The sequence below is a fragment of the Mastigoproctus giganteus genome, chromosome 6, assembly GCF_048544385.1.
Source record: "Mastigoproctus giganteus isolate SK-2022 chromosome 6, ASM4854438v1, whole genome shotgun sequence".
NCBI classification, from domain to species: domain Eukaryota; kingdom Metazoa; phylum Arthropoda; class Arachnida; order Uropygi; family Thelyphonidae; genus Mastigoproctus; species Mastigoproctus giganteus.
Genome location: NC_143580.1, coordinates 122,523,669 through 122,551,068, shown reverse-complemented (window position 1 = coordinate 122,551,068; position 27,400 = coordinate 122,523,669). Strand labels below are relative to the sequence as shown.

General features: G+C 40.0%; 1 protein-coding gene across 1 annotated transcript in view; it reads left to right on the top strand.

The window, feature by feature from the left end:
• The window catches only part of LOC150084551 (potassium voltage-gated channel subfamily KQT member 1-like), a 475,214-nt gene that overhangs the window by 225,312 nt on the left and 222,502 nt on the right, over window positions 1-27,400 (top strand). Inside the window, exon 12 of the mRNA XM_090376281.1 lies at window positions 13,947-14,076. Coding sequence (XP_090232407.1) covers window positions 13,947-14,076 — 130 coding nt within the window. The remainder of the gene's footprint in view (window positions 1-13,946; window positions 14,077-27,400) is intronic.

Genomic DNA, 27,400 nt, shown 5'->3' with positions numbered 1-27,400 from the left:
CATCAATATCATTTATAAATACAGAAAACAATAATGGACCCAACACTGAGCCCTGAGGGACTCCACTAATAACATTAGTCCACGATGAGCAGTGTCCATTTATTACCACTCTCTGTCTTCTCCCCCTCAACTACCCCTTTATCCATAGCAGCAATTTGCCTCCAATGTCACACTGCTCCAATTTGTGTAGCAGTCTTCCATGTGCAACAGTATCAAAAGCCTTTCTAAGATCCAAGTATATAATATCAAAGTTATTCCCTGCATCCAGTTCTTTTGTGACTGCATCATAGTATCCAATCAAGTTGGTCAGGCAAGACTTCCCCTTAACAAAACCATGCTGTGTCTGAGCTATAACTGAAGTCTTGTCTAAATGATCCTGCAGTGCTTCTTTAACCAGTGCCTCCATTAATTTTCCTGGAACAGAAGTTAAGCTCACAGGTCTATAATTACTTGTGTCAGCCTTTGATCCTCCTTTGTGAATTGGGGTCACATTTGCACATTTCCAGTCTATGGGTACCTCCCCTGAGTCCAAGGAAGCTCTCATAATTATGGCTAAGGGTTTGCTTACTTCCTTTGCTGCCTCCTTTAATATAACTGGATAGATCCCATCCACCCCGGGTGCCTTTCTTGTGTTTATCTTCAACAGTTTCTCCTTCACTTTACTCCATGTGGAGTCTAGCTCACTGACAGAGTTTAATTCACCTCTAGCATTGTTTAATTCACCTCTAAAATACTCATTTAGTTTTAGCTACCAGAGCAGGATCATCAATAGTTGAACCATTTATATCCAGTGGGCCAATCTGATTCATCCCCTTCCTTCGAGCGTTTACATAAGTAAAGAACTCTTTGCTGTTTTTCTTTGTATCATTTGCCAAAGATTTCTCGTAATCTGCCTTTGCCTGCCTAACCTCCTTTGTGACTTAGTTACAGATCAACTTATATCTATCATAGGCATCCGTGTCACCCATTAATTTATATGTATTCCACGCATTTTTCTTCTCTACCACATGTCTAATTAGTTCATCTGACATCCATTTAGGCCTAAATCTTGAACAATATTTCTTAGTTGGTATGAAAAGCCTAGTAGCTTCCAAGATTAAATCTTTGAATGCCTCCCATTTTGAATTTGCTGTTGGTAACATCATCAGTTGGTCCCACTGTATAGAATTTATATACTGTCTCAGTCCACTGTAGTCGCCTTCATAAAAGCAAAAACCCTTCCCTTTACCCCTGTTGGCAGTTACCTCTTTGAGTAAATCCCACTTTAGCACATTGTGATCACTGCCACCTAGTGGTTCCTTTATCTGCAGATTCTTAATGCAGGAAGAATCACTACTGATAATGAGATCAAGAGTATTTCTCCCTCTGGTTGCCTCCCAAAACATGATCAACATTAGCACCCCTTGCAGACATACCCTGGTTCTCTTTGCATACCTGTCCTTTTTTACACAGTATATGTCCCATTTTCCTGACACCTGCATCACCAAATATATATATATATCTACTTCCTGTGGGACCAAGGATCTCTGCCAAGGAGGATCTCGTTGTGTCTTTTGCTGCCCGAGTGTAGTTTTCAGCTAGACATCTGATTGCTTGAAGGGTCCCTCTTTTTAATTTTTTTGAGGATATCCACCCCCTGAATTCCTCATATAATTCCATCTGAACATTGACTTATAGCCTAAGGTCCTCATGCTCTCTACAACAAAAACAAGAGAGATGTCATTCAACTGCATCATGTCCCACTACAGATAACTTTGCAATTAGGTCACCGCAAGTAGCACAATGAATGTAGGTATAATTTGCAAGAGAACCACCATCAGCAGTTCTCCCCTAAGTGAAAGCATTCCCGCTACTTTGATCTTTTTTGGTTTGGAACTTGTTGCGCAGGTCTTTTCTCCGTTGTAGTATAAACTTGCTAGGGTTCCAACAATTCTCAGTTATGGTGTGATGTGTCAGTTAGGAATAAATGTTCTTTGCAAGAGTTACACTAATATTTGCATCCGGAGAAACCTGGCTTTCATGTAATCGTCTAGCAGTTAGTTAGGACAAATCCCGTGTTCTGAAAACTAACCCAGATGGACGTTGAGCTAGTCTGCAACATCAAAGATTGCGTTGTGTGATTTTCACCTTTGACTCCTTTCTATTTGATTAGAATCAAAAGCGCCGCCTTAACAGTTCTTTATCAGTAATCCATTCAAAGAAATCATGTGTCATCAGAGAGTAATCAATAGGCAAAAATTAGCAAACAAAACATGGTTTATTAAACATACTAAATTGTTACAAAATACAGTTAGACAAAACAGTGTATAAGGCTTTAGTAAAATAGCCTTGAGCTTTTATACCTTTACATATTTAGGTAACCAACGGATTAATTAATAATGGTATGGGTTTGCAAATTGTTATGTTCTTCATGAACAATCGACAGCCAAAGTGCGTTCATACATCGCGTAGCTGACGAATATTACACCACATTGGTGGAACATGTAAGATTGTAGGCCATGATTAATATTCAGTCTTAATATTTAATTATAATATTCAGCTATAATATTTAATTATAATATTCAGTTTTAATGTTAATTATGATTATTCAGTTTTAATATTTAATTATAATTAATTCTAATTAAATATCGTCCGGTATTTAATAGATACTGTAACTTGTACATGAATACCGGACGATATTTAATTAGAATTAATTATAATTAAATATTAAAACTGAATAATCATAATTAACATTAAAACTGAATATTATAATTAAATATTATAGCTGAATATTATATAAGTAAAGTATGAGTGTGCGTGAGGATCGATGTCTTTAAGCACATAAAAATATATAAAAGGGGGGATGGAAGTATGTTCGACTTAGCGCAATTAAGTTCTGTTTATAATTAAATAACGAGGGTTAACTTACCCGAATAATTCAGCAACGTCTCAGGAACTGTAGTTACAGGACAGTAGTTCATCTCGATTCCTTCCTATATCTCATTAACGAGTTTTTAGCCTTCTTCTTCCGACTTTTCGTTTCCCCTTCTTAAGAATATTTTCTTCACATTCTAAAAAAAGATTATCATTGCGACGGCTCTCTATCTTAACAAAATCCTAACTCAAATTCCGCTAACTCCCTTACAAGTCAACAGCTCATTCACCGACCAACGACACTCCCCAAGGCTCAGCTCCAACTGCTTAGAACCCCGACTTCAACTGTCCCCACACCCTCACTGCTAACCGAACTGCCTCCCCCCTATTTCCCTTCTAGTTAGTTTCGTCAAGCAGAAAAACATCTGGGGAACTGTCGCTTTACAATGTTCTGACTCAACCGAAAGTCAGATTTATGAAAGTCGTTGAAAGAATTACATGTTTGTATGAGGTTCGCACAAAGGCCAAAATGGACATAAAATTCGTCTACTCCGACACAAGAATCTATGAAATAATAAACACTCTGCTGATGCCTGATTCCGATAAAAATACTAGTAGTATTCTCCGAAAATGTAACTCCCCTGTTTTTATGACTAGCGCCGCGACTTTTCTGTTTTCGGTCAACAATACACTCGGACGCTTGCCCGCTCCAACGAATAAATAACGTACGGCAGGCGTCGGACGGTGGTTAGGAATTTCGTGGGTGCGGCTCTGCTCCCATGCGAAAAACGAAAGTAATTCTGCCTTCTCCGGTGAAGTAAATATTGTATGACAGATACAGCGCAGTGAAAGTATGAGGCCCTTGTGCTCTCTAAGAACGTACTAATACGGTTAAAAATAAATGCATTTTTAACAAACTATTGTTTGAGGCATGATTCTTGGATAAATTTAATTAAAAATTAGAATTGCTGCACGAACTAAGAAGTAATAATAGGACAACACATGTTATTACCAGATTGTGTTATGTATTACATGCTATGCTATTTTGCTACCAAATTTCAGTACCGAACTATGTTATGTTTTACTTTGTACATTTATATGCATAATGTTGTTAATTTAGTTTATAGCTTTAGTAAAAACATTTTTAATAGCAATTATACTCGTGTGGAACTATAAAAAAGGTATACAGAATAGTAATATGAAAATGAATGCAAATATTGATGTGATTAACAGTGGCAGCTGAATTCACCTAACTTCAACTCCTGCTTTTTAAGTAAATGTACCAAGTTAGAAACAATTTCACCTCTTTATAAAATATATACAAAAAAATACTAATTGCACTGCTAATTTTTTAAATAAAAAGATAACAAAAAAATACAATAATTTTTAAGTAATAAAATTTCTACTTAGCAGAGCTGAAATAATGCCTATTCCATTAGTACTCACGAAACAACAGGGGTGGGGGAGACCACGCCAGATGCAAGAACAGCATTCCACACCAGGTCGATTTTGGCTTTGTATGAAGCTAACAGTTGTCCATGTAGTAAAATTTTTTTAGTTTGTATTAATTTTGCAATTTATTGTTTTATGAAAACAGTAGACATAGAAATTCTATGAGAAATTAAATAGGATCAGGTTTTCTGGCATTAAAAATAACAGGGTTGCCTTTTGTATGAGAATACTTGGATATAAAAACTTTTAATTAGATATGTAATAATCAGCCATGCTTCTTTTCCACTCCAGAGTAGCTAATGAATTTTTGTTGAATTTTTATGGATTTTCATTGATTTTGATAAATTTTATTTCACCTTATATTTTTTCTCACTGATCACATAGTTGAGTTTATTATTTAAATCGAGCAAGTAAATTGCCAGCTTTTATTGCTATCAGTGATTTTTGGTGCCAAAACCCAGAGTCATCTATGACTCTGGGTTTTGGCACCAAAAATCACTGATAGCAATAACAAAAGGTTCAAAAGGTGACACATGTAACTATAGACCTGTTAGTTTAACTTGTGTTCCAGGAAAAATAATGGAATCACCAGTTAAAGAAGCATTGCAGGCTAGACAAGACTGCAGTAACAGCTAAGTCTGACCAATTTGATTGGATACTATGATGTGGTCACAAAGGAACTGAATATCAAAAATAATTTTGATATCATATACTTAATTTCAGGAAAGCTTTTGATATTGTTGCACATGGAAGACTGCTGTACATATTGGGAGGTATGGCATTAAGGGTAAGTTGCTGTAATGGATAAAGGGATGGTTGAGTAGGAGACTACATAGAGTGGTAATTAGTGGTCACTGCTCTTTGTGGACAAATGTTATTAATGGAGTTCCCCAGATTTTGGTGTTGGGCCCATTGTTATTTTGTATATTTATCAATAATATTGATGAAAGTATTTGAAAGGTGATACAAAGGTTGGCATGGTTGTTAACGACAGTAAAGACAGTATGCTACTCCAACTGGATCTATATAAGTTGGGCAGATGGGCGCTGAGAAGTGGAAACTGAAGTTTAATATTGACAAATGCAAAGTACTGCATATGGGTAAAGTGTGAAGTGTGTTTAGGGTCTAACGGCACCAGGGGTTACCCCCATCTCCGTGTAGTCTACATTGTCGCGTGTTACAGAACACTGTAAAGGCCAGAGATTTAAAAGTGTATGGATATTGTTGGATGTAGTGTCGTGTACCGTTGTTCATCTGGCTATTTAGCCGCTGGACCCCTACTGAGGCCCAACGTTGCCCACACTTAGCCCCGTGGAGGCAAGCCAGGTACACCAGTATTTTTAAATAAGTACTCTGGCAGGTCCTGCCACCTAATTTCCTGGGATTTCAGTGGCTAGGACCAAAAAAAAAAATGGGGGGTGCGCTAGAGGTTGGGTCAGGCCAAGGAGTTTTAAGTTATACAGTGTGGAATTAAGAATTTTGGGTGTAGGGCTAGGATAATTTTGACATGGGATGAACGCTAGTTGGAAAGCTAGAGGGGGGAGGGGAGACTAAAGGCTGGGGGGTGAGAGACAGAAGTATAGGGTCGATAGAGTAGATGACCCCAAAATCAGTGAGGCAGGCCCATGCCACACCAGAAGGAAAGGGGGGGGTGGCGGGGAGGAGACAAGGGGACCTTCACCTCCTCCCCGCCAGGACAGGGGAGAAACAGGGCCGCGCAAGGGAGCACGGGTTCAGGATCGCCACGTGGCATTGGCAGCAATGCTGCGTGAAGTCATAGTTGGCAGAGTCCACTCCGAGAAGGTAAGATTCGAGTAGTGCAGTCCTGGGACAGACAGGTCCCGGCCGGGTGGTGAAGTCATTTCAGTAGTGAGCTGCATGAAGATGTATTTGGTAGAGTCAATCAGAGAGGATCAAATCCGAGTAGTGTCAATCCTGGGACAAAGAAGTCCCGTCCAGATAGTAGAGTCATTTCAGTGGTGAGTCAACTTGGTGGGAGGCGAAGCCGGAGCGGCAGTCATGGTAGATGAAGGTGATGTTGAGACTACATTGTAAAGGCACAATTATTGTGCAGGTTGAAAGTCTTCACGGGGATTGCAGTGTGCTGAAGCAAGTAGTGGTCTTAACACATGGCTGTTTAGGCCGTTTCATTGTCTGGTTGGGTCTGATTCTGTGGTTGTGGTAGGGTTTTCCGCCTCGTGAAGAGGCCCTGAGCAAAGTTCGAAAAGGCTGTATAGGTATGGTGGTCTTCCAGGAGATGTTGCTCCTGATCTCTCGGGATGAAATGAATTTGTGTGATGAGAGAAGATCTGAGGTCATCATGTAGTAGGCAGTCATGCATCAAGTGGTCCCAGGTTTCCTGGGCACCACAGGTGCAAAGGGGGCTGTCGGAAAGTCCAAGAAGGTTCAGTTTGCTGCGAAAGGCACCATGCCCTGTTAGGAGGTACGTGGTTAGAAGGCCTGGGGAGAACCAGGATGGTGATTTGGGATATACTTTGCATATGTCTGGTATAAATTTGCGGGTGATGGCCCCTTTGGTGGATTCAGACCATCTGGCTTGCCAGGTCTGTTGTAAGTAGGTTAGGAGTCTGCTTTTTTCGCTGGAATAGGTGTTAGCAGGATCCATGGTAAAATCAATAAAGGTGGTAGACTTTCCTCTGCTGAGTTGATACATCATCCCCACATGGGCCACCTCAAGGTCTAGGGGCAGTACACTGGCGAGGACTTGTAGGGCGTGCGTGCTGGAGGTGCAACATGCTCTGGTTATCGTAAGGAGAATTGGCCGTTGAATGATGTTCAGCTTTCTTCGTCCTACCACAGTGGAGGCTTTGGTGAACCATATGCCAGAACCGTAGGTGATAGCTGGTATGAATATGGCTTTATACAGTAAGGCTAGAGTGCGTTTTTTGAGCCCCCAATCTCGGCGGGTAACCCTGGCAACCAGTGCAATGTAATTTCTAATTTTCTTTTGTAGATAGTTGAGATGTGGGAGAAATGTTAGTTTGCTGTCGATGATAATGCCAAGGAGTTTCAGCTGAGTAACAAGCTTGATGGTTGTGCCATGTATCTTGATTTGAGGCGGCCTCTGCGGATCAAGATAGCCCTTCAGGAGAATGGATTGAGTTTTTGTGGATGAGATGGTCAGATGGTTTTTCCGGACCCACGCTTGAAGGGTGGTAAGAGCTCTGTTGGCAGATACTTCAAGCTGAGCCCTGGAGTCCCCTGCCAGGATCAGGGAGAGATCATCAGCATATGCCAAGGTCTGGACATCGCCTAAGTCAGTACTGAGAAGCTCGTCGAGTACAGAGTTCCAGAAAAGGGGGCCCAGGACAGAGCCCTGAGGGCAACCTCGGTGGACACGACGTTCCACGCTGGAGAAGGGAGCCTGAACCACAATGCTCCTGTTACTGAGATAGTTGGCAATGCAGTTGTAGAGATTTCCTGGGAGCTCAGTGCGTCTCAGCCGTCCGAGGACGCTAGGCCACCATAAGGTGTCGAACGCCCCAGCAAAGTCGATCGAGATGACAAGGAGGTACTTCTGGGTGCAGTTCCTGGCAGCATTTGTAATAGCCTCCAGCGCATCGACCGTAGACATGCCCGGTTTGAATCCAAATTGATTTCGTGCTGGTAGCTGTGCAGTATTGTAATGGTTTTCCAGTCTCGGTCTAAGGAGCTGCTCAAAAACCTTACTCAGCACAGGAAGGAGAGCAATAGGCCTGTACGAGTCAGGGCGATCATACGGTTTAGTTGGATTTTTGAGTATGAGCCGAATGGACGCAGTTTTCCAATCAGTTGGGAACCATCCCTTTAGCAGGCAATGGTTGAAGAGGTTTAGCAGGGTTTCTGGAGCGAATTCAGCAACTTTTTTAATTATTTCGGGCTCGAGCATGTCCAGGCCTGGTGACTTGTTATTTCTCAGTCTCCCAATGGCCATAGAGAGATCCTCGACGGTGAAAGGCTCTTCCACGAGTGTTGAGTTATAGTTGTTATTGTTGAGGCAAATTTGCTGTTGTTCTGGTGAGTTGTCATCTGGTGGCTGTTTGAAAGAGTAATCAAGTATGTTTGAAATTGAATGCTGCCAGGTGGAGGTCATGTGGCCTTGTGGGGTGATTGTGGAGCGAATAACTTCTCCCCTTGGCAGTTTGTTTGTTGTTACCTTGAACACGACACCCCAGGGGTCAGAGTTACCAACTGTTGATACCAGGTGCTCCCAGGACAGTCTTTTACGCTGCCTGATCATCGCGTTGTAGGCGTTTTGAGTTTCTCTGTACTCCTGCCGGAGGTATTCAATTTCTGCAGGGGGCCAGGATTGCCTGGCTCGTTGTAATGCACGCCTCTTTTGGTTTACTTCACGTCTGAGGGCCTGAAGCTCTCCTGACCACCAGGGGACTGCTCCAGGGATGGGATTTTTCCGTTTTATTGCTGTGTTTGCAGCGTTCGTAATTATGTCCGTGACCTTGCGCTGATGGGAGTCTGGATGCTGAACTTGCACATTCTCGGTTTGTAAGTGCAATATCCCATTGATGAGTGTTTCTTTAAACAGGTTCCAGTCAGCTTTGTTCAAAGCGTATCTGTGTTGCTTCTGTCTGATAATTGCGGACTGAGTAATCGATCTGTACATGTTGAAAGTTATGGCCCGATGGTCTGAGGTGGACCAGCCCTCCCGTACGGTCCAATCCGACAGAAATCTAGCAAAGGACCTAGTGGAGAGAGTCACGTCAATCGTAGATTCCCAAAGTGAGCTGGAAAACGTCGGCAGGCTGTTGGGCCTATTTATGACTTCCAGACCACTATTGGCCAGGAACTCCTCCAACCGCTGTCCATTTGCAGCACTTCTACGCCCTGGGGTCTCACTGTGCCAGAGGGCAGAGCGGCAATTTACGTCAGCACAAATGACAATCTTTGCACCCGCCAGTTCTGTTAAGACATGTTGTAGGTACTGGACTGCAGGTAGAATGTCCTCTCCCGGCCTGCAGTACAGAGAAACGGCATAGAAGTCGCCCAGAGAGGAGATGATGTGGGCACAGGCGGCCCATGGAGAACAGAGATGAGATATCTGCATCACAGTCAAGTGAGGATTCCTCACAGCGATCGCCGCCCAGGGTGTCACACCAGGAGCCTGGACAATTTTGTAGGACAAAGGGTATCCCCTTATTTTGTTTGAATGAGTGTAGGGTTCTTGTATTAAGAGAATATCGATGTTTTCCTCATCTGCCTTCTGTCGGAGTTGCGCCACAACGGCCTTTGCCCGCTGCGCGTTTATTTGCAGGAATTTTATCTTGTTGCTGTTATACTGTTTATGCAGTGTCCCCATAATTTATTCATTGTTGGAGCGTGCTCTTGGCCTTGATGTAGACAGGGCATTTATTATCCCGAAGTGAGTGGGCATGAGGTAGTTTCTGGCTTTTACAGTTAGCACAGATTGGTTCATTGGCCTTGTTCGGGCAGGTTTCATAGCTGTGGCCTTTATCAGCACAGTGACCACAGGTCTGTTCTGTCTGGGTGCACGTGTGGGTCGTGTGACCGAAACGACAGCATCTGAAGCATTTTGGGACAGCTACATGCTCCTTGTAGCGGTGAGAGCCCCAATTTATGTACACTCGATTGTGGTGGGTCAGTATGTGCCAGGCTGTTGGTGCCAGTTCTACAACCCAGTTGAAGGAAGTGCCACTTCTAGACTTTGTTTGGTACTTTGGCTTTATTAGGTTAGCTGGGTTCTCTTTTGGGAGTGCATGTTGGAGGTTGCGCCTGTACAATTCATCTCGTATGTTGTTGGGGTCCAAGCCCTTGTCGATGTCATAAATTACTATTGAGGGTGCCTTTTTCCTTGGGGGCTCAGCTAGAAGGCCCAGGGTAGGTATCTTAGCATTTGTTAATATCATATCAGCGTCGTCCTTCGAGTCAGTTTCTATGATGATGCCAGTATTTCGGGTCTTTCGAATGGATTTTATTTTAGTGTTTCTCAGGTCATCAGTAAGGGAAGCGATTACAGTCTTCTTAATCTCCTCGCTTGTTTTTGGTGCATTGGCTGTGGCCGGCTTGAGAACTACCAGGTGTGGTGTTGGTAGTAATGTCTTTCTTTTTGGTGGCGGGTCCGTTCTCGTATTTGGCTTTGTGTTCCTCAGCGCATCAGCAAAAGTTGGGGCGCGCTGTAGCATTTGTGTGCCCCTACATTCGAGGTATGCCTCGAGTTTGGCCTCACTCCTCTCAGAAGCAAGGTGAACGTTGCGCAGGATGGTTTCAAGCTTTGCCCAGATACCAACAATCTCGCCCCGAAGGGTTGAGGTAATGCGGCTGGAAGACTCTTTTAGTTTATTTTCTAGTTCAACTCGCAGGGCCAATACCTGCTCATTAACGGTGCCCTCTGGAAGAGTTGGGTCGATGTTAGTCGACTCTTGCTGTTTTGTCGTCTTTTCGCGGTTGTCTTGTATGGGGCCCTGGGATCCCTGGGGCTCTTGAGGCTCACTTTGCGAGCGGGTTTCCCTGTCCGATTGGGGAACTACCCGTTTTCTATGTTTCTTTTTGGATACCGGTGTCAGCCGGACATCCTCAAAATTATCCGTGATTTCAATGTCAGGTTGGTCACTTTTTGTATTATCAGTGGTTTGTTGAGCGCTCGATGAACAAATCAATTCAGTGGGATTTGTACTGGGTGTATCCATATTCTCAGATTAGTTGGAAATATCGGTTTATCGGGAATATTCGGATAACAGATTATTGCTGCACAGTTTGATAGAGATTGAGGAATGACGAAGTTTGGTGCCAACCACAGGTTTGTGGCTAAATTTGAAGCCAGATAGTGCACGGATGTCGATTTGGGCTATCCCCCACTGTAACGTGAGGGGGGGGGGACGCACAGCCGTAAGATAGCCTTGGAGAACCTGTGCTACTTTCTTCTAGCGTTTTCGCAGCCGCAGAAGCTTATGGTAAAGTCTGTTTTTCCACTATACAAGCAGGAACGAAAGTAAAAGCTGTCCATGGTAAGTCTATTGCAGCGGGGGGGGGGGGTCACTGAAATCATGATTTCACCGAAAATTGTTCCCTAACATAGTTTGAAGATATTGGACGTTATCACAGTTCAAGGTTTCACAGGTGGAATTGCCGTCCCCAATCAAGGTCACAGCTGAAGGGGTAGATAATTCACTAATCCCTGTGCCGGAGGGGAGTGCTACACATTCCTCCCAAGTCTAGTGCAGGGTATTTGCGTGGCAACCACAGTATAATTGGTGCCTCTCTATAGCCCTGCTGTCAGCCGCATGGTGACCAGTACGGTCTGGCAACAAAGGATATAGATAAAAAACGCAAATAATCTGCAAAGTTCCCGTTAAATAATCAAAAGTTTCTCACCCTGAGATCCACTGTAGTAGTTATACTAAGGAGTAAACTTTTCAAAAACTAGTAGACACTGTTACCACATATTAGTGAACAAGATCCAGGAGCGCGGAGAACGTGCGTCCACACTAGACGGCGGCCATACTAACTGAAGAGAAACCTACCAATTGTGTGGTACTACACTCTGGGAAGTGGAAAGTTGTTATTTGGAGCATTAGCAACTAAGGCCATATTGCTCTGGGGATATGTGGTGGTCATTCACTGACCTTTCCGCATCCTCCGTATTTGGTGGTCATGGGCTCGAACCCTGGTCTAATCAAGAATCGTGTGCTGCGCACTGCTGCTCCTGCCTACCTGGTTACAGAGTCGCCGTAAGTGGAAAGTGAAAAAGACCTGGGGGTAATTGTGCAGTCAAATATGAAGTTCACTGAGCAGTGCAAATGGGCTGCCAGGGCACGTAATGGAGTCTTGTCAATGATATATAGGAATTTTGCTAGCACGGACAGGGATGTGATTATCCCATTATATAAGGTAATAGTCAGGCCACACCTAGAGTACTGTGTACAGGTCTGGAGGCCTCATTTTAGGAAGGATGTAGAGTTGCTAGAATGAGTACAAAGAAGGGAAACAAGATTGGTGAAGGGAACAAAGGGGTGCTCTTATGAAGAAAGGCTTATGTTCTGCAAATTGCAGTGCCTGAAGAGTAGGCACCAGCGAGGTGATCTGATTGAGGTGTATAAGGTCTTGAATGGGTTGAGCAAGCTGAATGCTGATGGGATTCTTCCTCTTGCTCAGATTAAGAACCTGAGGGGAATTCCTGTATATCATTGGCAAAACCTCATGAGCTGTCCTAGCAGAGTCTGTCTACACTGCTCAAAGAACTTCATGTCTGACTGCATAATTATCTGAAGGTGAAGGTCTTTTTCATTCTTTACTATCCTGAGTGTGGTTCCACACAATTGGTATGTTAATCTGAGATTACTGCTACTCATGTACACTTCTCAACCCATCTGCCTAATTTTTCTAGATCTTGTTGCAGTAGAATACCAATTTTTACTGTCATTAATTACCCTGCCAGCCTTTATATCATCTGCAGACTTTGACAATAAGCTTGATATGCCTTCATCATTATCATTAATGATGAAGGCATATCAAGGTTTACAATATTAATAAATATTAATAAATAAATATTAATAAATATTTACAATATTAATAAATAAATACCAGGACCCAAAACCTGGTAAATTCATTTGTAAAAAATTAAGTTTTGCTGCTCAGTTTATTTGATACGCACTGTTTAAATGAAGCTCATTTATTTTATATAGGATGGTGCACAAGAATATTTCAAATTCAGGTTTTATTTTTATATATATATATATATATATATTTATCTTCAAAGTTAAATGTTATTTACAAAGGTAAATGTGAATCTTATGTTTCATGAGAACCAATTCTGTGTTTATTTTTAATTTTTTTCTTTTTTTTTTTTTCAAAATTTGTGAACGTAAAGGGTTCCAGCACTGTGAACCCTGAGGACTTTGCTAATAATATTGGTCCAAGAAGGGAAGTGCCCACTGATAACCACTCTTCTTCTTCTCCCACTCAACCATCCCTTTAAACAAAGTGCTTGAATTTGTACAGCAGTCTTTTATGTGGAATAGTATTAAAAGCTTTTCTAAAATCTGAGTATATAATCTCAGAATTATATATCATAGTAGATAATCAGTTTAGTGTGACAAGATTGCCCCTTAACAAATCTGTGCTGACTGCAGCATAGCTGCATTTTCTACTTCTTTAACCAGTGATTCCATTGTTTTCCCTGGAACAGAAGTCAAGCTAACAGAGCTGTAATTATTCACTTCACCCTTTGATCTCACCCTTGTAAATAGAAGAAACGTTTGCACATCTCCAGTCTACAGGGATTTCTCCTGAATCCTGTGATGCTTTCATTGACCAAAGGCCTGCTTACCTCATTTACTGCTTTTCGCTAATATAATTGAATAGATCCTATCAGCTTCCAGTGCCTTGTTTACATTTTGTTTCAGCAGTTTATTTTCCACTTTCTCCTCAATTATTACAAAATTATTTTGCTTTTAGTTAGAATTTGATACCCTCTGGTATCCCCGTCCCTGAAAAATTCCTCATGTATGAGGAATTTTTCAGGGATTTAAAACTCAAATGTGAATTTAAAATCATTACATATCCCTAAAAAATTCTGAATTTCAGTGTTAAGCTGAATATAGAATTCTTTTTATGTATTGAATAGTTTAAGCAATCTTTTATCACAGTGGTAATTTTTATTTGTTTAGGTTGCAAAGAAAGCGAGTGTATTAAAGCGACGAAAGTCTAAAACAAAAATAGATGTCGGAGGAGGAGGAGAAAATGTTACACAAAAAGATAATGATGGTGATAATACTTACGCAGAGGACCCAAAACCTGGTAAATTCATTTGTAAAAAATTAAGTTTTGCTGCTCAGTTTATTTGATACGCACTGTTTAAATGAAGCTCATTTATTTTATATAGGATGGTGCACAAGAATATTTCAAATTCAGGTTTTATTTTTATATATATATATATATATATATATATATATATTTATCTTCAAAGTTAAATGTTATTTACAAAGGTAAATGTGAATCTTATGTTTCATGAGAACCAATTCTGTGTTTATTTTTAATTTTTTTCTTTTTTTTTTTTTCAAAATTTGGATTCATAAGTTTAGCTAACAATAATATTACAAAGTGTAATCAAAAATATGTTAACATTCATGAAGGAAATGCAATATATTTACAACTTCATCTCTTTTTAAAGCAATAGAGAAATTCATTAACAGCTCCTGAGTTCAATTTGAGGCATTCTTTTAAGGAGTTATTGCTACAGTACATAGCTGGCTACTATTTAGAAGTCTACTGATGTAATATATTCTTTTTTTTTTTTTGTTAAAATAGATAACTTAGCGATAATATCTGCACACTTGCAAGTGAAGGTAATTTTTGCAACATGGTTTCTTGAAACATGACAAATTTAACTTTAAATTACACATATTACAGTTTTAAATAATTACATTGGCTGTTCAGAACATAAAATAGTCTTTCAAGATGGCAACTAATATGATATGTGCTATGCATTCATTAACAAATTATGTCAAACATGAAACTTGAATAAGTTTCCAAATTATCTTAGAGATGAGAAGAATATGGGTATTCTTCCACAATAACATATTTTCAGCATTAATTGAAGTTGGAAGACAAGATCCATCAACCATTATATGTAGAGAGGGATTAGAGGCAAAAATTGGTCAACCAGTTGCAAAACTCTAATGACAGACCATAGGATGAAAACTTATTTAAAAGCCCTTTTATGCAGATTTTGGATAAAATTCATATCTAGAGATAGTTTAGATTTCTCCATACTTTCAATGAAATTTGTCCAAAGATGAGTGACATATGCCAAGATATCCTCCATTCTGTTAATAATGGATACTATGTTCCAGCTCATCAATCATCTGGAAGGTTTTGAAATAGTGCAAGCTGACAATTATAATTTTTCCATTACTTTAGAAATTATTAAAGTAAGAGCAGTAGGAAAATATTGGGTGGCAGAGATTTTTGTCTGAATATGAACAAATTTTCTTACAGAAGAATAAACACCTGTAGAATAAAAGTAAATTTTGCTGTTGCAGGATAACATCTTTATCAAAATCCTACACTCACACAAGTCATATGTGTGACTTGATAACATAATTATCAGCACTATATTAGCATTATAAACTTTGCCTTGTTAGATATTATAGACCTGGATAAATACTGCCATGTTCAAACCTCTTCAAAATAATGCTTCAGTCAACCTCAGGAACTATTAATGGCTTTCTCCATTACTTTAGAAAAGTGTGAAGTTATAAAGATATGTAATCATAAGTTGTTTGGGTACTCTTAATGGCTTTCTCCATTACTTTAGAAAAGTGTGAAGTTATAAAGATATGTAATCATAAGTTGTTTGGGTACTCTTTTCTATAGCTTTGTTAATTTAACATCTTACTTTTTTTAGTATGAAGTCAGAAAGAAAAAAATAAATGTAGACTGATAAAAAATGATTGTTTATAAAAGAAACTTATACTTTGAGATAAAAGTTTTCTTATTGAAAGTAATCTGAAAGCTATCAGTTATGCAGTGTTAAATTCCAAAATGTTTATTTTCTAGATATGTCAGCATTATTTAAAGCAGATATGCATTACTCATTGTCATCGTTTAGTACTGGTTAAATTTAAATGCTCTGAGTTGATCAAAAACCAAATGTTTCAGAATTGCTAGGAAATGCTCGAAAGAAGGTGGGGTTGTGATTGAGAAGAGAAGGGATCATGTCATTAAGAGTAGGAGACCGGCGGAATTACTTGACAAGTACAGGTCACTGATGAAAAAAAGCCGTGAATTAGGGTTGAAATTGAAAGTGTCTGCAATTCTGCACAGACACGATAGGAGGGAGTATATGATGAGAGCCCTGTCAATCAATTCGGCCCTGGAAAGATTGTGCAGGGCTCAAGGGGTAGAATTTTTTTCAGCCTGGTCTGTACTTGTTAACAGGAGAGACTGCTTCTACAGGGATGGGATACACTTAAATAGAAAGGGTGCAAGAATGTTTGCTGATGCTATCGAGGCAATGTTAGGTGGGTCGGAAAACTGCTAGATTGGGGGGATACAAGGACTAATAGATTAACAGTAGCCACTGGCAGAGGTGAAAGTGATTCTTGCACTGCTTCTATTGGAATGAGCCGCAGCCTGGAAAATAAGATGCAGGATATTTCAGAGACTGCTGGGAATCATTGGGGTACAAGTAAACACATGGGTTGTGTTAGGGTAGCTAAGAAAAAGAACAGGTGCATGTATACTTGTGTGTACACCAATGCTAGGAGTTTAGTAAATAAATTTGATGAATTTGAGGTGTTGCTCAAAACATCAAAGGCAGATATTGTGGGGATTTCAGAGACGTGGTGTCACACAGATATAAGAAATGCAGAACTGGAATTTGGGGAGTACAATGTCTACAGAAAGGATAGACAGGATAGGAAGGGAGGAGGGGTTATGCTATTAGTTAAAAAACACATAAAATCCAAGGAAGTGAAGCCAGTCGACATCGCTGGACAGTGCAGTGTCGAGTCAGTTTGGTGTGACATAAGCATTGGGAGATCAAAATTGAGAGTAGGAGTGTGCTATAGGCCTAATGACTCTGATGAGTATAATAAGAAACTGTTCGGAGAAATAGAGTGGGCCAGTAAATCAGACAGTCTTATAATGGGGGATTTTAATTTCCCAGATATTGACTGGAATTTGGGGGCTGGTCACTCACACAGTAGCAAGGCTTTTGTGGATTTATTGGATGATTGTTTTCTACATCAGCATGTTCGGGAGGCAACTAGAGGGAGTAATAATCTTGATTTGATTATCAGTAGTGATTCTTCATGCATTAAGAATCTGCAGATAAATGAACCACTTGGTGGCAGTGATCACAGTGTGCTGAAGTGGGAGTTACTCAAAGAGGTAACTACCATTAGGGGTAAAGGGAAGGGGTATTGCTTTCGTAAAGGCGACTACAATGGACTGAGACAGTATTTAAATTCTATACAGTGGGATCAGCTGATGATATTGCCAACAGCAAATTCAAAATGGGAAGCATTCAAAGAACTTATCGTGGAAGCTACTAGGCTTTACATACCAACTAAGAAATATTGTTCAAGGTTTAGGCCTAAATGGTTGTCAGATGAACTAATGAGGCATATGGCAGAGAAGAAAAATGCATGGGATACATACAAATTAACACGTGACACGGACGCCTATGATAGATACAAGTTGATCTGTAACCAAGTTACAAAGGAGGTTAGGCAGGCGAAGGCAGATTACGAGAGATCCTTGGCAAGGGATGCGAAGAAAAACAGCAAAGAGTTCTTTACTTATGTAAACTCTAGAAGGAAGGGGATGAATCAGATTGGTCCACTTGAGATCGATGGGTCAACTGTTGATGACCCTGCTCGGGTAGCTAACAAACTAAATGAATATTTTGCATCGACATTCACACATGAGGAGTTATTCAGCGAGGGGAATGCCAGAGGTGTATTCAACTCTAGCAGTAAGCTAGAGAATCTTGTAATAACTGAGAGCAAAGTGGAGGAGAAATTGTTGAAGATAAACACAAGAAAGGCACCTGGGGTGGATGGGATCTATCCAGTTATATTAAAGGAGGCAGCAAAGGAGGTAAGCAAACCCTTAGCCATAATTATGAGAGCTTCCTTGGACTCAGGGGAGGTACCCATTGACTGGAGATGTGCAAATGTGACCCCAATTCACAAAGGGGGATCAAAGGCTGACACAAGTAATTATAGACCTGTGAGTTTAACTTCTGTTCCCGGAAAATTAATGGAGGCACTGGTGAAAGAAGCACTGCAGGATCATCTAGACAAGACTTCAGTTATAGCTAGGACACAGCATGGTTTTGTTAAGGGGAAGTCTTGCCTGACCAATTTGATTGGATACTATGATGCAGTCACAAAAGAACTGGATGCAGGGAATAACTTTGATATTATATACTTGGATCTTAGAAAGGCTTTTGATACTGTTGCACATGGAAGACTGCTGCACAAATTGGAGCAGTGTGGCATTGGAGGCAAGTTGCTGCTATGGATAAAGGGGTGGTTGAGGGGGGAGAAGACAGCGAGTGGTAATCAATGGACACTGCTCATCGTGGACTAATGTTATTAGTGGAGTCCCTCAGGGTTCAGTATTGGGGCCTTTATTGTTTTCTGTATTTATAAATGATATTGATGATGGTATATCAGGCTTAATGTCCAAGTTTGCAGACGATACGAAGGTTGGCAGGGTTGTCAAGGACACTACTGACACTATGCTGCTGCAACAGGATTTGGAAAGGTTGAGCAGATGGGCTTCGAGGTGGCAAATGAAGTTTAACATTGACAAATGTAAAGTACTACATATGGGAAACAGCAACCCCAGAGCAACGTATCAACTCTGTGGTACTACACTGACAGTGGTAGAGAATGAAAGGGACCTGGGGGTGGTGGTGCAGGCAGATATGAAGTTCTCTGAGCAGTGCAGACGAGCTGCAAGAGTAGCTCATGGTGTATTGTCAATGATATATAGGAATTTTTCTAGCAGGGATAAGGAGGTGATTATTCCCTTGTATAAGGCAATGGTCAGGCCACACCTAGAGTACTGTATACAGGCCTGGAGGCCTCATTTCAGGAAGGATGTAGAGCTGCTGGAACGAGTACAGAGAAGGGCAACTAGATTGGTGAATGGGACAAAGGGGTTCTCTTACGAAGAAAGGCTTAAGTTTTGCAAATTACAGTGTCTGGAAACTAGGCACCAGCGGGGTGATCTGATAGAGGTGTACAAAGCCTTGAATGGTTTGAGCATGCTCAATGCTGATGGGATTCTTCCTCTAGCTCAGAAAAATCACCTGAGAGGGCATAAATTCAAATTGAGGAAAGACAGATGTAGGATAGATGTGCGGAAATTTGCCTTTAGCCAGCGGGTGGTTGGTGGGTGGAACAGACTTCCATCCCTTGTCGTGGAAGTTGATAGCCTAAATAAGTTTAAGGCTCAGCTGGACAGGTATTTCGAACGAACAGAGGGGTGAAGTGGAAGTGGTTATTTTTATTTATTTATGTTACTTTTTTTTTTTTTTTTTTGGCTGATGCTGCATAAGCTTGCTTTCTTGCATCAAATGCCTCTACTAATGCTAATGCTAAAAATGTAATAGTGATTTTACTAAAGTAACTAATTTTACTAAGTGTTTTTTTATTTATTTATTTATTTATTTATTTTAAAATAGCTGTGCCTGACAAGATATACTATTTCATAAATAAATGAATATTGCCTACACAAGTTTATCAAGAAAAGATGCAATATCTGGATTCCTGATTTCATCTTGTGTAGACAAATGTCTATTTTTTGATGTATTCGGCTGGTATTGATGACTTTGGGGCCATTAAACATGACACGGGGTCTTTTTATTTGGTTAATCATGCAACATAGTAGAAAGGTCCTGTAAGCAAGATGGAGTACACTACTGAGCAACATTTTGCTTTTGTTTCCTTTTATTTTGTTAAAAGGTTTATCAAACTGGTAGTTTGTTGTAGTGCAGCATGAGTTTACAGTTGATTCAGTTGCAGAAAAGCAAGAATTTCAGGATTAATAAATTAAAAAAGTTTAAACATTCTGATTCTGTGATGGACAATAAGAAATTGCTTGTTAGTGAAAGAAGTCTGTGATAATGCCTAAAATATTACATGTGCAGAAATTATTAGTTGTAGCCCAAGAAATCTATGAAATTATTGTTACAACAACTAGTTTAAAGCAGACATCTACTTAAAACTAATAGGCTTAAAGCCATTTCATTAAAAATGTAGCAATCCCTGGCTGATGTTGACAAAGAAAGGCGATTCATTTCATTTATATTTGGAAACCAATGCAAGTTATTCACTGTGGTTCACTGATGAAGTACAATTGGTTCATTCATATGGTTCACTGATGAAATACAATTCCATCTTAGCAACTATGTCCATAAACGGATTATACATATATGGAGTGGTAAGATACCACTGTCATGAAGACACTCTGAATCCTTAAAAATAGTTTCATGTACAGCTTCATCATTGGGAATCATGAAACCAGTTTTAATGGATGGCACAGCTAATGCAGAATGTTACCTGAAATTCTTTCAAGACACTTTGCTCCAATTCTTTAAGGCATGGCAGAAATATTTTTCCAACAAGTCAGGGCAAGACCACATAACAAATATGGTACTTCATTTCCTGAAGGAACATTTTGATAATAAGAGTTATCCCTAATTGATAACCTGTACAGTGCGGGATTGGTTCATCTTGGCCACTACACTCACCAGATCTGAATTCCTGATTTCATCTTGTGTAGACATTATCCACCAGATTCCTGATGGGTAATGTCTACAGGAATAATAGGCTACCATTGAAAAATTGATAGGTGAAGTCACAGCTGCTGAGGAGAGAAATATTGACTGCAGTTATGATAAACTTCAGTTGACGTGCAAATGGTTGTGGATGCATACTGGTATGAATGTGTTTCTCCTTGAATAATATGTTCACATGCCTTATGTGGTTAATGACACCACTCACTAATACCAGTGCAGTACATCAAAAAATATAGTAATTCAAAAAGTGTTTTTCTTCATTGTACAAGACTACAAAGAAGTATTGTAATCATAAAATTAAAATGATATAAATACTCATACTTCATAATTTTTTCTCCACATTGTAGTAAACAGTGTCAGTGGTCTGTTAGACAGGAAATCCTCAGTTGGCTTATAGTATTCTATATAAAATGGTGTGTGTGGGCTGTCTGAATTCCTTACTATATTAGAATCCCTCCCCCACTCCATCATGACAGTATAATGGCTTTATCATTTATTTAAAAAAAAGTTTGATGTGCAATTCCCATTTTAGACTTGGAGAAATAGATTGCTTTAGATGGGGTTGAGTTTTTTCACCTTCTCAGGCACATACATTCACACTGTCCTAGAATATGCAGTTCACAGGCACAATATCGTGTTATCTTCTGGCCTTAACTATTTTACTTCCTTTTTGTTTAATGGTGGCCTCAAAAATGAAAGGTTATCCGGAACCTGTAGTATTGTTGTACCATAAGCAGGGGTGTTCCTAGGGTGCCAATTGAAATCTGGCACTGCCTTTAAAATTTTATTCATATGTATATGTAAGTTTTAGGTTTTCAGGCACCCCTTGAATGTTGACACCCAGGTGAAGTACACCCCTTGCACCCTCAGGATGGCCCACCCCTGGCCATAAATAATCAAGAATCAGAAAGCCAGAAGAAATTCATGGCCATTGGACTTGAATTTATACAGGTTATACAAGTATATTGAATTTATACACTTTCAGGAAATATGTAGATGAAAACTATCCCAGAGAACAGAAGTAGGGAGAATAAGTGAAGAATATCAAGTTCAGAGTTGAATTGAGTGGATGTTGGCTAAGAATAGTGCCCATGAAAATATCTGTAAAAAAAGGTATGTAGATAAAATTCTGTGCAATGGGAAGTGGTGTAATTTTGTGAGAAAGGGATTGTTTGTTAACATGCCTACTTTCTTTTAGATATACAGCTGAAACTTTCTGTAATAGGAAGTGATGTGACTTTGTAAGAAAGGGATTATCTATTAACTTGACTACTCTCTTTTGGATTGATTTTATTTGTTCAGAACTAATCTGCTTGGGGAAAAAGAAAATAACCCAATACTCCTTACTTGCTTTTTGTTATATTGAGTTTCTGTATTAATTGCACCATTATAATGCTGTAAATAAATTACGATACTCAAATAATATGTGCAATTCTGGGGTTTTTTTGTTTTTTTTTTTGTAATAAAGAGTATGCTTAGAAACTGTGTTGGGGTGCTGAAAATTGGTATTGTTGGAGCATATTCTATTTCTTTTCTTAAGAAAAATCCTTTCTAGCACATAACCTGTGTTAATACAGGAATTACATACCAGAAAAATTACTGAATGTAGTCTGTTTACTATGTGTGTGTGTGTGGTATGGTTGTTTATTGGCGCATTAGCTGCTATGGCTATAGTGCGCCTATTCGTAGGAATATTAGAAAATAATTAATAATGAAGCCAGTTTAAATTAATTTCAGTTCTGTAACCTATTCATAAACGATGATACACACCAATTTGTTTTAAAAAACAGAAAAGTTCATTAACATTTGCATCCTCTCCAGTGATATGATGTAATGTCAATGGTTCTCGATGATTAGCCAGGTTTTGAAGTATTGCAGCTCGATGTTGTTGATACTGTGGACAGTCAATCAGAATGTGTTTGACTGTTAGATGTTCTAAGCAGTGTGGACACTGAGGAGGATCATCGCCCCATTAGTAGATGGAGGTGAGTCAGATGGGTGTGTCCTATTCTCATTCGTGTGAGTACCACTTCTTCCCGCCGCACTGTCTGATTGCTCGAGTGCCAGAACTTTGGGTCTTGTTTCAGCTGGAAAAGTTTGTTATTCGTTTGGTTATGCCATAACTCTGTGCATGGCATGCTGCTTGAATTAAGATATTATAATCGGGCACTGGAATAGGGACAGAGGTTAGGTCTAAACTTGGACTTTTGGCAGATATATCAGCCACTTCATTCCCTTTTATGCCTGAATGTGCTGGAATTCAGCAAAACTTCACTAGTTATTGACGATGATAAATCTGCAATAACAAACTCCTGATTTTCATTAAAATATGGTGATTCTTTTGAGAGGTATTCTGCATTGCTCTAATTGAGCTGAGAGAGTCAGTGTAAACTATATATTTTGCAGATGGATGTAGAGTCAAATTTTCTAGAGCTAATTGTATTGCATACAGTTCTACTGAAAAGTTGCTATACTCAGGTGGAAGAGAAGCTGATATGATAGCAGAGGGAAACCTGCTGCTGCTCCAACAGTTGAAAGTGATTTGGAACCATCCGTATATATCGGCAAGAAGTCAGCACAGGTTTGAATATGGCTAGCATGGAGTTGTTGCACAGTCAATGCTGGTAGATGATTCTTTCCTCATTGAAGAAAATAGGTATCACAGGTCAGTTGAGGAAAGGTGGATGGGAGTAATTCTTTATCTGTTGCCTATTGTGGAGAGGAACATTCCAATTCTGTGATATTTCAAGGAGCTATAGGCCAGCTGGTCGTATTTTATTTGGTTTATTTCTGTAGAGATTGAATAGTGGTTGAATAAAAAGGTATGGCTGAATAGGATGCGAAGAGCAAGTCTGTATTTTGGCTGCATATTTAAGTAATAACATTTTTCTATGAAGATGCAAAAGGGGCTCAAGAGCTTCAATGTATAGACTCTGAGTTGGAGATGTACTGTATGCACCAATTGCAATCCGCAGTGCATTATGTTGAATAGGATCCAGCCAGCGTAGCACACTCCTTCGGGCAGAATCATAAACTGGAGCACCATAATCTAAACAGGATCTAATCAGTGCTTTATATAAAGCACTGATTAGATCCCGTTGTATGATCTGCTCCCCAAGAGAGGGCAGATAAAGCTCTTAGCATGTTGATCTTTTTAAGACAAGCGGTACGTATTAATTTAACATGCTCAAAGAAGTTGAGCTTACTGTCCAGGATTAGTCCCAAGAATTTTATATTGCTGGCAATCGGAATGGTGAAATTTGAAATCCGAAGTTCAGGATCTGTATGCAATTTGCATTGACTGCAAAAGTGGATCGCAACTGTTTTCTGTTGGGAAAGACGATATTCATTGAGCTCAGCCCACTTTTGTACTTTATTGAGGGACATCTGCAATTGCCTTTCAATAGATCTCATGTTCTGAGAATGGCAAGAAATAGAGAGATCGTCAGCGTAAAGGTAAGCCTCTACACGATTTGGGAGTTCTTTTGTAATGGAATCAATTCTAAGGGCAAACAGGGTTGCACTCAAAACTGATTCTTGCGGTACTCCTTCTTCCTGCGAGAATGTAGCAGAAAGTAAATTTTGATATCTGACCTGGAAAGATCGGCTCTTGAGGAAGTTCCTAATAAATATGGGCAGGTTGCTTTGTAGACCAAGATTATATAGGTCACCGAGAATGCCATACCGCCAGGTAGTATCAAATGCCTTCTCTATATCAATGGAGACCATGACAAGGTGTTCGTTTTTCACAAAGGCATTGCGAATTTCAGATTCCGCCTGGATCATCAGATCTAGGGAGGACCTGTTTTTGCGAAAGCCATGTTGACAATTACTCAGTAGATGTTGAGTTTCAATGATCCAGGTGAGTCGACTGTGGATCATTTTTTCAAGAATTTTACCAAGGCAACTTAACAGAGATATTGGTCTGTAACTATTAGGACTGGAGGGATCTTTTCCAGGTTTCAAAAAATGCCAAAACATGGTTCCAAGAGGTTGGATAAATATTTTCCAGGAAGATCCGATTAAAAAAGACTAGAAGCAGTTGTAAGTTTTTGTCATCGAGATGCTGCAGCATGATATAATATATTAATATATGCCATCTGGCCCAAAGGCACTGTTTCATGTTGTTCTGATGGCCTGTAAAAGTTCACAATATTGCAGAGGCTGATTATATGGAAGTGATAGTGAGGTTTGAAAGTTGATAGGTCTCTGTTCGGTGGCGGCCTTAATTTTCTGGAATTTTGGAGTGTAGTTTGATGCAGCCAATATTTGAGCAAAGGTTTTGCCCAAGGCATTGGCTATATCTAGAGGAGCAGAGAGTTCTTGCCCATTGCAGGAGAGAATTGGGAAAGGAACAGTTGGAAACTTCCCAGAAAGCTACCTAATTTTTTTCCATATTAGTCTGGAGTCAGTGTTTCTATTGATAGTTGATGCGAACCTAGTCCAAGAATCTTTCTTGGCCTGCTTTTGAATGTAACGTGCCTTTGCCCTTAGCTTTTTGTAGCTAATTAGATTAGCTGTGGTTGGAGATCGACGGAATAAATTCAATGCTTTATTTTTTTCCTTCTTTGCTTTTGTGCACTCTTCATTCCACCAGTAGTTGAAATGCCGTTGGGACGGGGGATTTGTTAATGGAGTTGAGTACTTAGCTGCAACTAAAAGATGGGATGTAATATAATCAGTAACTTCATCTATGGGCTGTAGTTGAATAGTTTTTTTGTCAAGAGTGATTGCTGACTGAAATTTGGCCCAATTGGCTTTAGAGAATTTCCATTTCCTGCAGGGCTGTTGTAATGGTGGTTGTGTAGTCAACAGATTACAAACAATTGGAAAATGATCACTGCCCATGGGATCATCCAGAGCAGACCATTGCATGACTGAAAACAGTATCGGGGAGCAAATCGATAGGTCAATTGCGGAAGTCTGTCCAGTAGGTAACTGTATATGGGTGTGCGAGCCACTATTAAGAAGAGTGAGGTTTTGTTTTTCTAGTAAAGTTTCAATCATTCGGCCGCATCTGTCTACTTTAGAAGATCCCCATAGAGGATGGTGGCCATTGAAATCCCCTAGCAAGCAGACAGGGGAGGGTAGGTGTCTTAAAAGTTCTTCAAGGTCATTATAAGCGAAAGTATGATTTGGTGTGAGATAAACTGAGACAATTGTTAAAGCGATCTGAGTAATCAGACGCACAGCAACGGCTTTGATTTGGGTTTGAAGAGCGATTTGTCTAGCCGGAATCTTTGAGCTAATCAAAATGGCTACACCACCACCACGAGCAGAATTGGATGTATTCCGATCCCTTCTATAGATTGAATAGTTTTTTTATGGAAATGGAGATTTGAGGAGTTAAATAGGTTTCTTGCAGGCAGAAACCAACTGGAGAGAAGTAGAATTAAGTATTGAATGTCATCAACGTTGCAACGAAAGCCTCTGCAATTCCACTGCAAAATGTAAGGCATTACTTGAATTTAGAAGAAGAAGCTGTACCTGACATGGCTGTCTTATGGCTTCGGTTTATCTCTTTTTGGAAAGGAAGGGCGGCTGGTGTCCATCTCTTCTTCTGCAAATATTTCTTGTTTGGATGGGTACTCTGCATCCATCGATGTGTCCTGAATAATCTTTTTTGAAGTCAAACTAGCATTATTTGTAATAGTGGCATTCACTGGCGGAGATTGAGATTTTGCTGGTATTGTGAGAGGCGTATTATTTGCTTGGTCTGAGTGCTTAACGGCACTGGACTGTTGCTGAGAGAGGACAGCCCGAGCCCAGTCAGAGATTGAAGTGTTTGAAGGAACGGTAACATCGGTTTGTGTGGCAATGGTTTGATATTTTTTTGCAATATTGGCATAGGTACGGTTAGGTATACTGGGTGCAATTAATTTTCTTCCCTCCTGATAACTAACTCTGTTTTCAACTTTATATTTAACAATTTTTTTCTACATTTTCCACCTCTCACATGTCTTAGAGTAGGCAGGATGGTTGCCTTTGCAGTTGGGACATATCATTTCTTTCGCCAAACAATCACTTTGAATGTGATTGGAGGATCCACAGTTGGGACAAACTGGGTTCCCTCTGCATGTAAAACGACATGCAGAGGGAGATGAGGACATGCATGAGAGTGGCCATACTTTTGGCATTTATAACATCTCAACGGATTTGGTATGAAAGGACGAGTGTGGCAAAGTAGATATCCAGCTTTTACTGATGAGGGCAGTCTTGGACTGTTAAAGGTGAGAATGATATTTCTGGTAGGTGTGAGAATATTGTCTCTTTTTATAATAATTCTTTTTACAGCAATTACATTTTGTTCATGAAGCTCTTCTTTAATTTCTTACTCTGTCACATTCATCAGGTCCCAACTAGATATTACACCCTTTGATGTATTTAGGGTTGCATGTTACTTTCACTGGAATACCAGCAAAAGTTGTCTTTTTTAGTAATTTTTTAGAGTGCCTGCAATTTAGAGTTTCAATAAGTAAGTCCCCTGATTGCAGTCTCTTAACCGTCTTGGTGGGAGACCAAGTGGGAGACAATACTTTCCAGGTGTTTTTGAATTAGAAAGGGGGATAGCTTACTGAGAGGCTGTTCAGATAGTGAGTGCATTATTAAGGATGCAGATAAGTCTGTCACCGAGGGATTGGTTTTCAACCTCTTTGCTTGCGACGAATCATGGTCATTTTCTGTGTTTGGCCGACAGCTTAACGGCTCTAAAGTTGGAAACATATTTTGTTCCATGTTGGCTCCTTTTAGCCCCTGGCAGATGAACTTTTCTGTCAAGGTTACCGGCCCTGCCACGGGGAGGCA